General features: G+C 45.7%; 3 protein-coding genes and 1 long non-coding RNA gene across 10 annotated transcripts in view; 3 read left to right on the top strand and 1 right to left on the bottom strand.

Moving 5' to 3' along the window:
- LOC110013798 (gastrula zinc finger protein XlCGF28.1) overlaps positions 1-14,298 on the top strand; it is a 989,290-nt gene that overhangs the window by 72,808 nt on the left and 902,184 nt on the right. For 2 of the 5 annotated variants that reach the window (XM_023962633.1, XM_023962632.1), the window contains exon 2: positions 3,628-5,786. The exons of the other annotated variants lie outside the window; for them this stretch is intronic. In XM_023962633.1, coding sequence (XP_023818401.1) covers positions 3,628-4,916 — 1,289 coding nt within the window. In that variant the 3' untranslated portion in view covers positions 4,917-5,786. Of the gene's footprint in view, positions 1-3,627; positions 5,787-14,298 lie in introns of those variants that run through there. 5 annotated transcript variants of the gene reach the window in all.
- The window catches only part of LOC101169839 (NLR family CARD domain-containing protein 3), a 1,010,604-nt gene that overhangs the window by 225,417 nt on the left and 770,889 nt on the right, over positions 1-14,298 (bottom strand). The gene's annotated exons all lie outside the window — the stretch shown is intronic.
- LOC105355408 (NACHT, LRR and PYD domains-containing protein 12-like) overlaps positions 1-14,298 on the top strand; it is a 768,227-nt gene that overhangs the window by 296,795 nt on the left and 457,134 nt on the right. The gene's annotated exons all lie outside the window — the stretch shown is intronic.
- LOC111948754 lies at positions 6,338-13,873 on the top strand. 2 transcript variants are annotated; one of them, XR_002874735.1, is made up of 3 exons: positions 6,338-6,985; positions 7,335-7,382; positions 13,294-13,873. It is a non-coding gene; the product is annotated as an uncharacterized LOC111948754 (long non-coding RNA). The 2 variants fall into 2 exon arrangements; XR_002874736.1 differs by lacking the exon at positions 7,335-7,382 and having other exon boundaries at positions 6,339-6,985.

The raw sequence follows: 14,298 nt of genomic DNA, 5'->3' as shown, positions 1-14,298 counted from the left end.
TTTTGTGCTAACAGGCATATTTATGTATAACAGAAAGATCCAGAAGATGCTCCTCAGATCAAGGAGTCTGCCATACACGTTAAACATTGCACATATGCAGCTCGGCTGCAGAACCAGACATCACTGTCATCAGCGTACAGTAAAGCACCTTGTAAATACACATCCTAAAAACAAACACTATAACTTTATCACATTGAGTAAGGGCGTACTTAAATCTTTACATCTTAACAGGAAGTCTGCTTTTCATGGGGTAAGTAAATTGTGAATAAGAAACATTTATATAAAAATAAAATTGTGTGCGATTTGATACTTTTTGCACAATGTTGCCGAAAAAATGTTCATACTTTTTAGTTCTCCATTTAGCGTGTCTGTTTTGAATACAACTGTTCTTGTCTTGAATACTAAATTTCCCCTCTCAACTCACTTTCAAAAATACGTCTCAAGGTCACAGGCATATACGAGTCAGGAAACATAGTTAAAATTTGGGAATGCATATTTAGGCTTATTTATTACATTAAAAAAGGAACTTTTTAGAATGTTTCTGATCCAATAACGGAGAAATAATGTTGAAAATTAAATAAAAGAGATAATAATACAGCTTTCTCCTGCCGCACTTTGCCAGTGCTGGGCTCCACAGCCGATCGCGTAAACCAGGGGTGTCCACACCTGCATGTGATCTACTTTGAGACGACAGTTTGTTTATGTGGAAGACAGTACGGTATGTAAGTTGCCCATAAATTCAAATATCAAAGTGTAATATGGGGCATTGTGTGTAAAAAAACAAAAACAAAAAAAACTCACAAATATACAATTTCATTTTTATTTTTAAAAAATGTAAGGCTGTCTACATTTTCTTGTGTAGACCTCTTTCCAGAAACTTTGTCCCTTGCTGCTGAAAGTGGCCTCTCACTTGGGACAGGTGTGGTAAGCACAGTGTGAGCTATCCTGGCTGCATGGGTGTAATTGCACTCGTTCTTTTTCCACCATTCTGGTGGATCCCCATCAATTGGAATAACTGCCCCTGCCTGGTAGGAGGCCATCTCTCCTTCAACTTAAGTCACAAATTCCTCTTGGTTGTGACTTTGCTTGCAAAGGTATCCCCAGAAAGCTTTGCAGGGTTGACTTTTTTTGGGAAAATCTAAGTGTACCTGATTACAATCCGCACCCATTATATTTTTAAAGGATAATCCATTTTGTACATACATAAGCCGCACCTTTCTGTAAGCTGCATGTGCCCACATTGAAATGTGTTGTAGAATGAGGATGTATATGTGCTGAAACCGCGTGTGTGTAAGAAAGAGGGAGAGCATGCAGCAGAAGTGTGTTGGGGGTGTGCATTCATGTTTGATATACAGAGTGGAGGGGAACTGTAATAAAAGGTTTCCCCCAGAACAATGGTAAATGATTCTTTATTAACCCTCTCTGGAGGCTCTGAGGGTCCGAACAGGGAAGTGGACATCCAAAGGAAGACCCGCCTTTGGCGAAGAGGATCTTCCCTGCATTTTCTGACCAGCATCAGAAAAAAAAAGTAATCGCAGGAAAGGTTCAACACATGATATATTTACAAAGAAAGACGGTACACAGAAAGAGTTTTCAAAGTTTTAATAATATACCTGAGCTTTTCTTTCCAAACAGTGCCTGTGACGCGGCAGTAACATGGCAGCAATATGGTAATAACAGCACTAACAGGTTAAAAAAACATACTGGTAAAAGTCGCTGAGAGAGGGAGAGAAAAAAATAGTCACTGAGAGCAGCAGTAACATATAGAACATTCAGACCAACCTACGATCATGTTTAACAAATGGAAGTCTCAACACCTGCATGAAGCTTAAACTCACCACGTATCAACCAGACAAGACCATCAGCAAAACAAAGCAGCACCAGAAGTCACATTAATGCTAAGAAATACTCATCATTTATTAGCAAACGGCATAACAATGTTATTTACAAAGATTCAAAGATTTATTGTACTTCAAAAGTGTTGAAATTGCACAAAATTCACACATTTACTTGTATTTGTAGTTTTAAACATATGGTAGCGCAGCTGTCCCCAACACCCCCACCCCCCCCCACCCCCCGAGTCATTTGGTACCGGGCCGCACAGAAAGAATAAATAACTTGCATGACTTTCGTTTTATTTATTTTGGAATCTAAAAGATGTTTTATTTTGAAAAACTGCCCGATTCTCTGTTCCGTCCATGTCACTTTTGACACAGGCCAAGGCGCTCGTCTCGGTCACGTGATATGTTACCGCTAAAATAAAACCCAGGAGCTAGCGAAATGAGTAAAATAACAAACGTCTTTGCAAAGTCTTTTTGAAAAGAGATGGGAGACAGTAGAGGAGCCGTTGACTCCTGAAAAAAGAGAGCTACATTTAATAGACAGTCCTACTTAAAATACAGATTTATCCCAACGGGAAATTCCCACCCCCATTCAGCATTGTAGTGAGTCGGATTTTCCATGCACTTATTTTGAAGGCATGTTTAAACGTTATCATAGCGACCAGGGAGGGTTGGAGGCAGCTCAGCTGGCCCGGGAATGCCTGGGGGTCCCCCCCAGAGGAGCTGAGGAGATGGAAGTCTGGGCATCTTTTTTTAGACTGCTGCCCCCGCGCCCGCGGTTTGGTCAAGGGAGGAAAAATGACTACCGGTATATTTAAACGATCTTCTATTCTGAAAAAGTTGGTTTTGAAAATCGACAGAAATCTGTTGGTTACATTTCAATCACTTGAGCGCTAAAAGTAAATTTGGCAGCATGCTACACGTTGTATGTTGAATGTTTCCTTGCAAAGGGATTAGTGCAGGGGCAGAAGAACAGATGGAAGAACGTGCTACAACTTCCAGACAAAAAAAAAATCAGCAGTAGGCCACCAGGAGTCCCTCTTAAAATATGCATTTATTTTTAAGAGGTGATATTCCACACACTAATAAGGATGTTTAAAAAGTACTCCCAACATTCAGTGGCAAAATATGTTACGAGAGATTTTTGATGAGAGATGTTTTTGGTTTTTTGTGATGATCAGTTTTTTTTTTTTTAAATCGGACCAAAATTAAGCATGCCCGGCAACCCTCACCCCTTTCCACCAGGCCGCGGTCAAATCCCCAGGGCTTGACCGCTCTCCAGCCACATAAACATTTATTTATCTGGTTAAAACTGTTTTAACCAGATGCATTTAAACAAAAAAAATCTGTGCTTGCAGACACTTGTCAGCGAGAGGTCACATCGTCTCTGTTGTCTTAATCGTCAGTGTGCTGATATCAGCTCATTATGCTCTCAGGCACAGATAGTTCAGTTTCCTGCATGCATAGTTCTGGAACGAATTTTGTGCTGAAATGTTTGCGCAAGGGGATTTCGCACCGTGGCTCAAATTCTTTTGACATATATTGGAATCCCTTGTTCCCCAAAAGGAGCATGGCCTCAAAGAAATGGTATTTTTTAAAACAAAAGAATCCACCATACATCGTCCTCCAGAATAAAATACACCCAATCTGTTGTACTTGTGTGCTGAACCGTAGCTGGTGATCCATACAGATTAGGAATCATCTGTGATCCGTTGTACCACTATTGAACATGCACAAAGGCCTTATGAGTATAAAAGGGTTCATTCTTGTGTTTGTGTTCCTGCAGTCCTTCCTCAGCATTGGATGACCGAAGAGGAGGATCTCTGGAAGCAGCAGAGGAATTTAAGAGTGGAACAGGAGGAACCCCAACCCTCACAGGCTAAAGAAGAGCGGAAGGAATCAGAACCTCTACAGATTAAACAGGAGAAGAAATGGCTCTGTGTCAGTCAGGATGGGGGGCAGCTTGATCTGAAGCATGGGGCTGATACCTCCATGGAGATTCCTGCATGTGAGAAAAATGAACACAGTAAAGCAGAACTATGCAATCAGCAGAGCTTTAATGAAAGTGATAGTCAGGATGAACCAGAACCTCTACAGATTAAAGAGGAGCAGGAATGGCTTTGTATCAGTCAGGATGAGGAGCAGCTTGATCTGAAGCAGGAGACTGATACCTTGATGGAGATTTCTACTTATGAGGACAATTATCTCAGTAAAGCAGAACTAAACAATCAGCAGAGCTTTAATGAAAGTGATAGTCAGGATGAAGAAGGAAGCCAACATGAAGAATCAACATCAACTACAGATGAAGAGACAGACCCACAGAACAGAGATCAGAGGAAGACAGACAGAAGCCATGTCCAAAGTGTGGACAGCTCTCACATGTCAGAAAGTCAATGGAACTCTGATGCTAGAAAAAAATCCAAAGCAACTTTGGTTAAGAAATGCAAACAATCTGTGGAAGAAAAGATATATTCCCATATAAATCGTAGAATTGCAAACAATATGTATGTCCACACGAAAACTAAGTCAGATAAAAGACATTATGTCTGTAATGAATGTGAGAGAAGTTTTGGGTACTGGTCTCAGTTCAAAATTCACATGAGAACTCACACAGGTGAGAAGCCTTTTTCTTGTAAAGAATGTGATAAAAGTTTTAGTGAAATATCTAGTCTAAGAAGACACATAAAGACTCATACAGGAGAAAGGCCTTTTTCCTGTATAGTATGCAAGACAAGTTTTGGTCGCATATCAGATCTCAAAACACACATGAGAACTCACTCAGGAGAGAGGCCTTTCTCGTGTGAAGAGTGTGGTTCAAGTTTTAGTCATGCATCTAATCTTAAGACACACATGAGATCTCACACAGGAGAAAAGCCTTTTTCTTGTAAAGAATGTGAAAAAGGTTTTAGTCGTGCATCTCATCTCAAAACACACATGAGGACTCACTCCGGAGAGAAGCCTTTTTCGTGTGAAGAATGTGGTTCAAGCTTTAGTCAAGTATCTAATCTCAAAAGACACATGAAAACTCACACAGGATTGAAACTTTTTTCATGCGAAGAACGTGAGGAGTATTAGTCAAATATCTCATCTTAAACACACATGTAAACCCATACAGTAGTGATGTCTTTTTTCTAGACAAAATGTTACAAAGAATTTTGCGAAAATTTGCAACTTAAGAAAATAAAGGATAACTGCAGAAGTCTTGTGTGGAAAAGACAATAAGGTTGTTTTTGTCATCCGGTCCAACAAGAAATGCACACAAGCATAATTATTATAAAGTTTAGCCTCAAATATAACATATTTTTTTACAAATGTATACCTTGCTTATCTGAAGATTCATAAACCAATTGTAACGGTAAAAAATCTCTTCAACATGAGAGGCCTTATCTGTTTATTCAGCTGCTGGACAGGAGAAGTTTAAAAAAAAAAGACGAAATATTGTGAAAATGCCTTTTTCCCCCCTTTTTTTCAGGAAAGAGGCTGGAATTATTACACACAAATTGAAATATTTTAACCCCGTTTTGTCTTGGTGGTAAAATTGACCCACCATATTTAATTGTAGAAAAAAAGACCTTAATTCATCCTTTTTCAACGTCAAATTTGATAACTTTTCTTAAAGTGACTCCATCATTAGAAAATGTGATACTTTGTTGTGTCTGTGTTTACATGTAGACTGTACACTACAAGGGTACCAAGGTTGTTTTATTTGTCAAATTTATGACTCGTAAAATGTAAAAGGATTTGAACAACAGAAATAAGTCAAAGGCTTTTTACATGAAATTTGTGATTTTAAATGTGCATGTAAATATAAATTTGTCACGTTGGATTATGACAGTAATATGTTTAGCACTTTATTTTGGTTTTGACCATTTTAAAGTTTCAATTCGTTTTTGTACTGGGATTGTTTATGAAACTGATTATTAAAGAAAATTCAGCAATTCAAAAGCACTGTTCAGTTTTTGTTGTGCCATTATTTTTTTTGATTAAAAGTCGTTTAGACCATTGGGGTCATATTTTATGCTGTCTAAGTCTTTGTGACAATAGGAACACTAAAAAATATTTTGTGCACGTCTTTAATTCTGACACTTTTTGCGTGAACAATGAACATGTAATTATATTTTCTAATTTAACATGACTGCAGTTTATATTTGGTTTAGTCATGTGGGCTAATAACAGTTTTAAAGAAGAAGTTTCCCATAAATGTATTAACCCTTGTGCTATCTTAGATGACCCCACCCTTACTTTGACGTGTTCTCCCTACCATGACAAAGGTGGATAAAGGTGGAAAGATTTCATGGAATCCATGGACACCAGTGAAGATCACAAATCATTGAAGAAAAAAGGTTCAGAGCACTGTCTAGTGGGTCTAGATGACCCAACTCCCAATGTTAAAGTGCCTAGGATAGTGTGGCAGGATTAATTGGCTCAGGTGCTGTAGGGCAGATGATTACTAGCAGTGGCCTCATGGGGCGCTATAAAGGGCAAAGAAGCCTTCACTCGGCCATGGGCAGCATTTGGCCATTGGAACCGCCCACTTCCTGTTTTCACACCTCCGGCTAGCCTCACAGCTCCGGATGAGACCTGCAGGCACAGATTGAGCAAAATACAGCCTCTGCAATTGAGCGCGCCTCCCAGGTGACGAACAGTCTGTCTGCGCCGGGGACTTTCTGACGCTCCCACCTGCTGAACAGCTGCTGCTTTTTATATATTGAATTTTAGAATTATTTTAAGGAACTGTCACCGCTCGTGATCAGAATCCCTGTAGACTCCTGACCAGGGTTCTGCCGGGCCCGGGTGCTCCTCAGCTGCCTTTGAGCCTGAGCAACGGAGGACTAACGGGGCGTCACGCCTGAATCCTCCACCAACGAGAATAAAAGCTCGGCCGCGCTCCGTTCATTGAGCAGCACCCTACGGGCGGACTTACTCTCACGAGAGTTTCTTTTATTTTGTTTTTAGCATTTTTACACAATTCTTTTAGACCTGTGTTTTAACTGGATTTTATTGTGTGATCCACCTTTGTTTCCCCCCTCCCTCAGTGCTGAGGACTCAGGTGCCAGCCCAGAATTCTAGGTGGAGGCTATCCCCCCAGTTTGGAGTGACGTGTCCTTGGGTGAAGGGTTCACAGTGTGTGTGGTCTGCATCACGTGAGTGGGGTGAAATTTTATCTTTGTTCTCTGGGAGCCTCCACCTCCCTTAAGTCTTCTGGTCCTCAGCATACTGAATTTGTTGTGTATGTCTTTTAACGGGTCCATTTTTAATTGGTTTTAATGTTTCGTAATAAAATCATTTTAATTTTTGTACCTCCGTCTCCTGCCTTCTTTTGTGTGCATCTGCCAAAAGAAAAATAAACTCCCTCGGGACCACAATTGGCGTTGTCGGCAGGATCGCACACTTGGCAGAGACGTGTGGTTTTTACATTATTCTGTGGTTGTTTGGTCACACGCAGACCGTTTTTTTGTTCTGTTTTTAATTATTTATTTTTTAATTTTAAAGAAGCAGCAGCTGGTTCCGCTTGGAAGTGAGGAAGGTGATTTGTGCAAGGTAACTTGGCATCCTAATAACCTTGGAAAGTGGACTTTGTTTTTTTTGGGACCTCCAGGTTTAAGTAATGGAAGGACAGGTCCAGGATTTGACAGACCTGGTTTCACGGCTGCAAGCTGAAAATGAGAGGCTGCGGCAGCAACAAGCAGCAGCACCTGCCACTTTGGCTGGGCCTTCGACCAATCCTCCCGTGGTTGAGAGACTGTTGTATGTCCCTAGAGACAGAAAATGTCCCATGTTTAGGGGACGGACTGGTATTGGGCTTACGGAGTGGCTTGAGGAGGTGCAGGCTTGCATGAGGACCCGCCATTTAGGTGTAGCCGATCAGGCGTTCTTTTTGTTCGATCACCTGGAGGGAGAGGCCCGCGACGAAATTAAATATCGCCCTGGTTCCGACAGGGAGGACCCGGCTAGGGTCATTGCAGTGCTGCAGGAATTATACGGATGCACTGACTCTTATGTTGCCTTGCAGGAGGCATTTTTTTCTCGTCGGCAGCAGGAAGGTGAGACACTGCATGAATACTCCCTGGCTTTAATGAGCCTAATGGCCTCCGTTAAGGGAGCTGCACCTAGTGGTGTTCCAAATGCAGAGATTTTATTGCGGGATCAATTTGTGGAACAAGTTTTTGACTGTGCCCTACGCCGTGAATTAAAACAGTTTGTGCGCCGACAGCCCACCGCTACGTTGCTGGAGGTTAGGGGTGAGGCAATGCAGTGGGAGCGGGAGGGTCTCCCTGGAGGCGTACGGAGTCGTAGTTACTCCGTCCCCTCTGTCCCTGGGTTCCAGTGTGGCGTTGGGGGTAGTTCCCAATCAGTCCCTCCGGTGTCCGAACTATCGGAGATAAAGGAGATGTTAAGGCTCCAACAAGAGCAGATCCTCCAGATGTCTCAGGACCTGCTGCGCCTGCAGAATCCTAGCCAGGCCAGTCGTCCCCCTCGTCGTGGTCCCATTATTTGCAGAAGGTGTCAGCAGCCTGGGCATTTTGCCCAGGATTGTGATGGCGTTCGGGTGGCTCCTTCGGCCCGCCCAGTCTCGCCTACCCAAAGGTCCCGCCAGAGAAATAATAACACCCCATCACCATCGGAAAACTAATGCCCACCGAGTTGTTGAGCCACAGCTCGGAGGGGGCAGCCGCTGGCTCCAAGGGGGAGTTTGATGGACTTCTGGCATCTTGTCCTCATTTACAGGTGTGCATGGGGGGTCGTTCCATTTCGTGTTTAGTGGATACTGGGTCCATGGTATCCACCATCACGGAAAGTTTCTTCAAGCAGCATTTTGAGCCATGGGGACCAGAGCGACTTCGCTCCTGCCAGTGGCTACAATTGAGGGCAGCTAACGGGCTGGCTATACCATATCTTGGCTACTTGGAGTTGGAAGTGGGACTTTGTGGCAAGTTATTGCCACAATGTGGTGTACTAGTAGTTAAAGATATTCCCGGTGGAGGACCTTTACAGGCGCCGGGCGTTTTGGGGATGAACATCATCCAGCGCTGTTACCAAGAGCTCTTTGCCCAGTATGGCAGTGCCCTGTTTGGACAATCTGAGGTGTCCACAGCCCCAGATGTAATTTTTGGGGCCCTGAAACAGTGCCAGCAATCTCAAGCTACGGTAACCCCCAGCGTGTTTAATGTAAGGACACGTGGTCGAAAGGCTCGTTGGATTTCTGGTGGTGTCCTGGCTATCGTTGCTGCCACTTGTTCCGAGCAGTGTGCTGGTTCAGCAGTGTTGTTTGAGCCATGTAGCTCAGGCCTCCCTGCCGGCCTTTTAGCAACTCCATCACTCGTAAAGGTGGAAAGGGGGACAGCCTACATCCCAATCATCAATGTGGGGTCCACCGCTGTGAGACTCCACCCACGTACCCTGGTGGGTACGGTGGCTCCAGCTGGAGTGGTAAGTTTACCCAAGGAAGTGACTGAGGTACAATCGGAAGCCGCTGTGGTGGCTGCTCATGCAGCATCCACCCTGCCTTTGGCTCAGCTGGAGTCAGTAGACCTCTCTGCACTTTCGGCGGGAGAGCAGGAGAAAGTCCGGGCCCTCCTAGGGAAGTATTTAACTGTCTTCTCACTGCATGAGGGGGACCTGGGTTGCACAAGCCTAATCACTCATGAGATTCCCTTGGTGGATGATGCTCCAGTCCGGCAGCGCTATAGGCGCATTCCCCCATCGGATTATGTGGCGGCTAAGGAGCATATTAACAATTTACTCCAGTCTCGGGTGATTCGTGAGAGCAGCAGCCCCTTTGCGTCCCCAATCGTATTGATCCGCAAAAAAGATGGTGGTCTCCGGCTTTGCGTGGATTACAGGCAGTTGAATAGCAGGACTAGGAAAGATGCCTTTCCACTTCCTCGAATAGAGGAATCCTTGGATGCCTTGTCCGGAGCTCGTTGGTTCTCCACTCTGGACTTGGCCAGCGGTTACCATCAGGTGGCGGTGGCAGAGGCAGATCGTCCTAAGACCGCGTTCTGCACACCATTTGGCCTTTTTGAGTGGAACCGCATGCCCTTTGGCCTTTGCAACGCCCCCAGCACCTTTCAAAGGCTGATGCAGCGAATGTTTGGCGAGCAACAAGGTCAGTCCTTGCTTTTGTACCTGGATGACATCATTGTCTTTTCTTCGACAATCGAGCAGCATCTGGAGCGATTAGAGCTGGTACTTGAGAGACTGCAGCTCGAAGGGCTTAAGGTTAAGCTCGCCAAATGTGCCTTTTTTCAGCACCAGGTGCATTATCTGGGTCATGTGATTTCGGACCAGGGAGTCTCTACAGACCCTGGCAAGGTGGAAGCGGTGGCTAATTGGGAGCCCCCTACTACAGTGTTCCAGCTGCGATCGTTTATTGGCTTTGCCAGCTATTATAGACGTTTTGTGGAGGGATTTGCCAAGTTGGCTGCACCGCTGCACCGGTTAGTGGCAGAGCTGGAGGGAAACAAGGTCAGAAAAAAGTCTGCACGTGGTTTAAGTAACCACTGGACGGAGGAATGCCAGCGCAGCTTTGAGGCTTTAAAGGCTAAGCTGACTACAACACCAGTCCTGGCGTATGCAGACTTCTCCCGCCCTTTCATCTTAGAGGTCGATGCTAGCAACGGAGGCCTTGGAGCTGTTCTTTCCCAAGAACAAGAGGGTAAGGTGCGGCCAATAGCCTACGCTAGTCGAGGCTTGCGGCCTACCGAGAGGAACCCAGTCAATTATAGCTCCATGAGATTGGAATTTTTGGCACTAAAATGGGCAGTAGCTGAGAAATTCAGGGAGTACCTTTTGGGACAGAAGTGTATTGTGTACACTGACAACAACCCCCTCAGCTATCTGTCCACCGCCAAGCTTGGTGCCATGGAGCAACGGTGGGCAGCGCAGCTGGCAGCGTTTGACCTGGAGATAAGGTACCGCTCGGGCCGCAGCAACAGAAATGCAGATGCTCTGTCAAGGCAGCACTTTCCAGACATGCAGGCCTGGAGAGATGTTCTTCCGGGTAGCTGCTTGCCCATGTCGTTGCAGCAGGTGCAACAGACGGAGACTGTCGGTACAACCCAAGCTACCATGGTTGCCCTGCCCCATCACAGCCCCTCTGACATGGCTTCACTTCAAGGGGCTGATCCTGTTCTAAAGGAGTTTCTGCCTTTCTGGGAACGTCAGACTCGCCCAAGCCCAGAGGAGCGTAGGCAGTTGTCCTCACCCACGCTGGCATTGCTTCGACAGTGGAACCGGCTGGTTGAGCAAGGTGGGGTTCTGTACAGAAGGGTCTTTCGAGATGATGGTGGGGAGGCAGTGTTGCAAATCCTGCTTCCTGGCTCGATCAGGGAGGAAGTGTTGACGGCAGTCCATCAGCAGCATGGTCATCAGGGTGTAGACAGGACCCTTGACCTGCTACGGCAGCGCTGTTATTGGCCTGGTATGTCAGCTGAGGTGGCAGAGTGGTGCAGTCAGTGTGAGCGCTGCCAAGTAGCTAAAGTCACTCGTCCCGCAGCCCGCGCCCCCATGGGTCATTTGCTGGCCTCCAAGCCCAATGAGATTTTGGCTATGGATTTTTCGGTGCTGGAGCCAACTACCAGTGACATAGAGAATGTTCTTGTCATTACTGATATCTTCAGTAAATACACCATGGCGGTTGCGACTCGGGATCAGCGTGCTGCAACAGTGGCCCAGGTCTTGGTCACAGAATGGTTTTCAAAATTTGGCGTTCCAGCTCTGATACATTCCGATCAAGGTCGGAGCTTTGAGAGCGCCCTCATTCAACAACTCTGTGACCTCTATGCAGTAGAGAAGTCTCGCACCACACCTTACCACCCAGAGGGTAATGGTCAGTGTGAACGCTTCAACAGAACCCTCCACGACCTTCTCAGAACTCTACCAGTGTCCCGGAAGCGGGACTGGAACGTGTGCCTGCCGCAGCTCTTGTATTCTTATAACACGACTCCCCATCAGTCAACGGGTGAGTCACCATTTTTTCTGATGTTTGGACAGGAGCCAAGGCTTCCAGTTGACTTCCTGTTAGGAAGAGTGCAAGAGCCAGTGGAGGGCACTGTGCAGGAGTGGGTCCAGGAACACAAAGCTCGGCTAAAACTGGCTTTTGAGGGTACCAGAGAGAAGCTACTTGCAGCTGCTGATCGCAGGAAGAGAGGTCATGATGAGGGGGTAATGGACCCTCCTTTGAGTGAGGGGCAGTTGGTCTTAGTGCGTGACCTGGGGTTTAGAGGACGACAGAAAATCAGGGATTTGTGGGATCACAGGGTGCACAGAGTATTAAAGGCACCCAGAGAGGGGGGCTCAGTGTACACCATTTCCCCCAGGGATGAACCCTGTAGACCCCGACAAGTCCATCGGTCCTTACTGAAGGCCGTGGTCAGGCGAGGACCAGACAAAGAGTTGGCTGGTTGCCCTCCGAGCCAACCCCCACAAAGTTCTTTCTCCCAAGAGGACCCAATAGAGAACGGGGACTGGTTTGTTCTAAGGGAGGACCGCACTAGTGAGGCGGTAGAGGACAACCAACCTGAACTGCATCTTGGACAGGTGGCACCAGTCTTCTCTGAGGCTGATGCCGCGGCAGCTGCTGTACCCTCTGCTTCCGGAGTCACTTTACAAGCTGACCGGGATAGGAGTAGCGTGCCAGTGCGCCGGACGTCACGGCCCACTGCTGGACAGCACTCCAACCCCCACCGGCTTCCTCGGGCCGTAGGGGAGGAGCAAAGCTCCTCCTCAGTAAGCATATCATCTGCTGTTGCTTTTAGACCATGGCTGTAGTTTACTTTGAATCATCGTCGGGTCGACGATGCATTTTGTGGGGGAGGATTGTGGCAGGATTAATTGGCTCAGGTGCTGTAGGGCAGATGATTACTAGCAGTGGCCTCATGGGGCGCTATAAAGGGCAAAGAAGCCTTCACTCGGCCAGGGGCAGCATTTGGCCATTGGAACCGCCCACTTCCTGTTTTCACACCTCCGGCTAGCCTCACAGCTCCGGATGAGACCTGCAGGCACAGATTGAGCAAAATACAGCCTCTGCAATTGAGCGCGCCTCCCAGGTGACGAACAGTCTGTCTGCGCCGGGGACTTTCTGACGCTCCCACCTGCTGAACAGCTGCTGCTTTTTATATATTGAATTTTAGAATTATTTTAAGGAACTGTCACCGCTCGTGATCAGAATCCCTGTAGACTCCTGACCAGGGTTCTGCCGGGCCCGGGTGCTCCTCAGCTGCCTTTGAGCCTGAGCAACGGAGGACTAACGGGGCGTCACGCCTGAATCCTCCACCAACGAGAATAAAAGCTCGGCCGCGCTCCGTTCATTGAGCAGCACCCTACGGGCGGACTTACTCTCACGAGAGTTTCTTTTATTTTGTTTTTAGCATTTTTACACAATTCTTTTAGACCTGTGTTTTAACTGGATTTTATTGTGTGATCCACCTTTGTTTCCCCCCTCCCTCAGTGCTGAGGACTCAGGTGCCAGCCCAGAATTCTAGGTGGAGGCTATCCCCCCAGTTTGGAGTGACGTGTCCTTGGGTGAAGGGTTCACAGTGTGTGTGGTCTGCATCACGTGAGTGGGGTGAAATTTTATCTTTGTTCTCTGGGAGCCTCCACCTCCCTTAAGTCTTCTGGTCCTCAGCATACTGAATTTGTTGTGTATGTCTTTTAACGGGTCCATTTTTAATTGGTTTTAATGTTTCGTAATAAAATCATTTTAATTTTTGTACCTCCGTCTCCTGCCTTCTTTTGTGTGCATCTGCCAAAAGAAAAATAAACTCCCTCGGGACCACAATAGCACAAGGATTAAAGAGGCTGATAAAGAACCAGACTGGTGTTTCTGTCTTGTCTTCTTGTGATTCATGTTTTTTAGTAAAGATTAAAACTGTTTCTGTTCTTTTTAGTTCTCAGTTTTCTGTCCCAGTCTTTACTGTGAAGAACAAAGTGGACGTGAACATCGGTCAGAAGTGTGGACGATGAGACACAGTGACTCATTGCAATGTGATTGGATGAATGCAGGCACATTAAAAGAACTTTAACTGTGATTCACTGTTTTCCCGACAATCTTTATATCATAAACACTTAACAGCATACTGTACCTTCTTAGATGTCTTCTTTTCAATATGCCTCAGCAGGACCAAAGTAGCAGTAAAAAGTATTGTACCTGGAGGTGATAAAGGCAGTTCAAATTGGTTAGCGAAATATTAAGTTTGAATAAGTGAAATATCTTGACAAGGATTGTAAAGTGCAGGACTTACATAATTTCTGCTTCCAGTTGCTTTGCCCCGCCTTCAAAATTCCTGACCTATGAGTGAAGTCACATGGTTTCTTTTTTTTTTTAAAGCTTTGGTCCGTAACATGAAAGTCTCCTTGAGGGCAGTCTGAATACAAGACCAACTGCAAGGTTCAAGACTCAATCCAGTCCAATTTCATTGTCCGGAACAAATGATTTGTCCAGTCTGAATACACC

Source organism: Oryzias latipes, chromosome 2 (genome assembly GCF_002234675.1).
Source record: "Oryzias latipes chromosome 2, ASM223467v1".
Taxonomy (NCBI): Eukaryota; Metazoa; Chordata; class Actinopteri; order Beloniformes; family Adrianichthyidae; genus Oryzias; species Oryzias latipes.
This window is presented reverse-complemented; position numbering and strand designations above follow the sequence as displayed.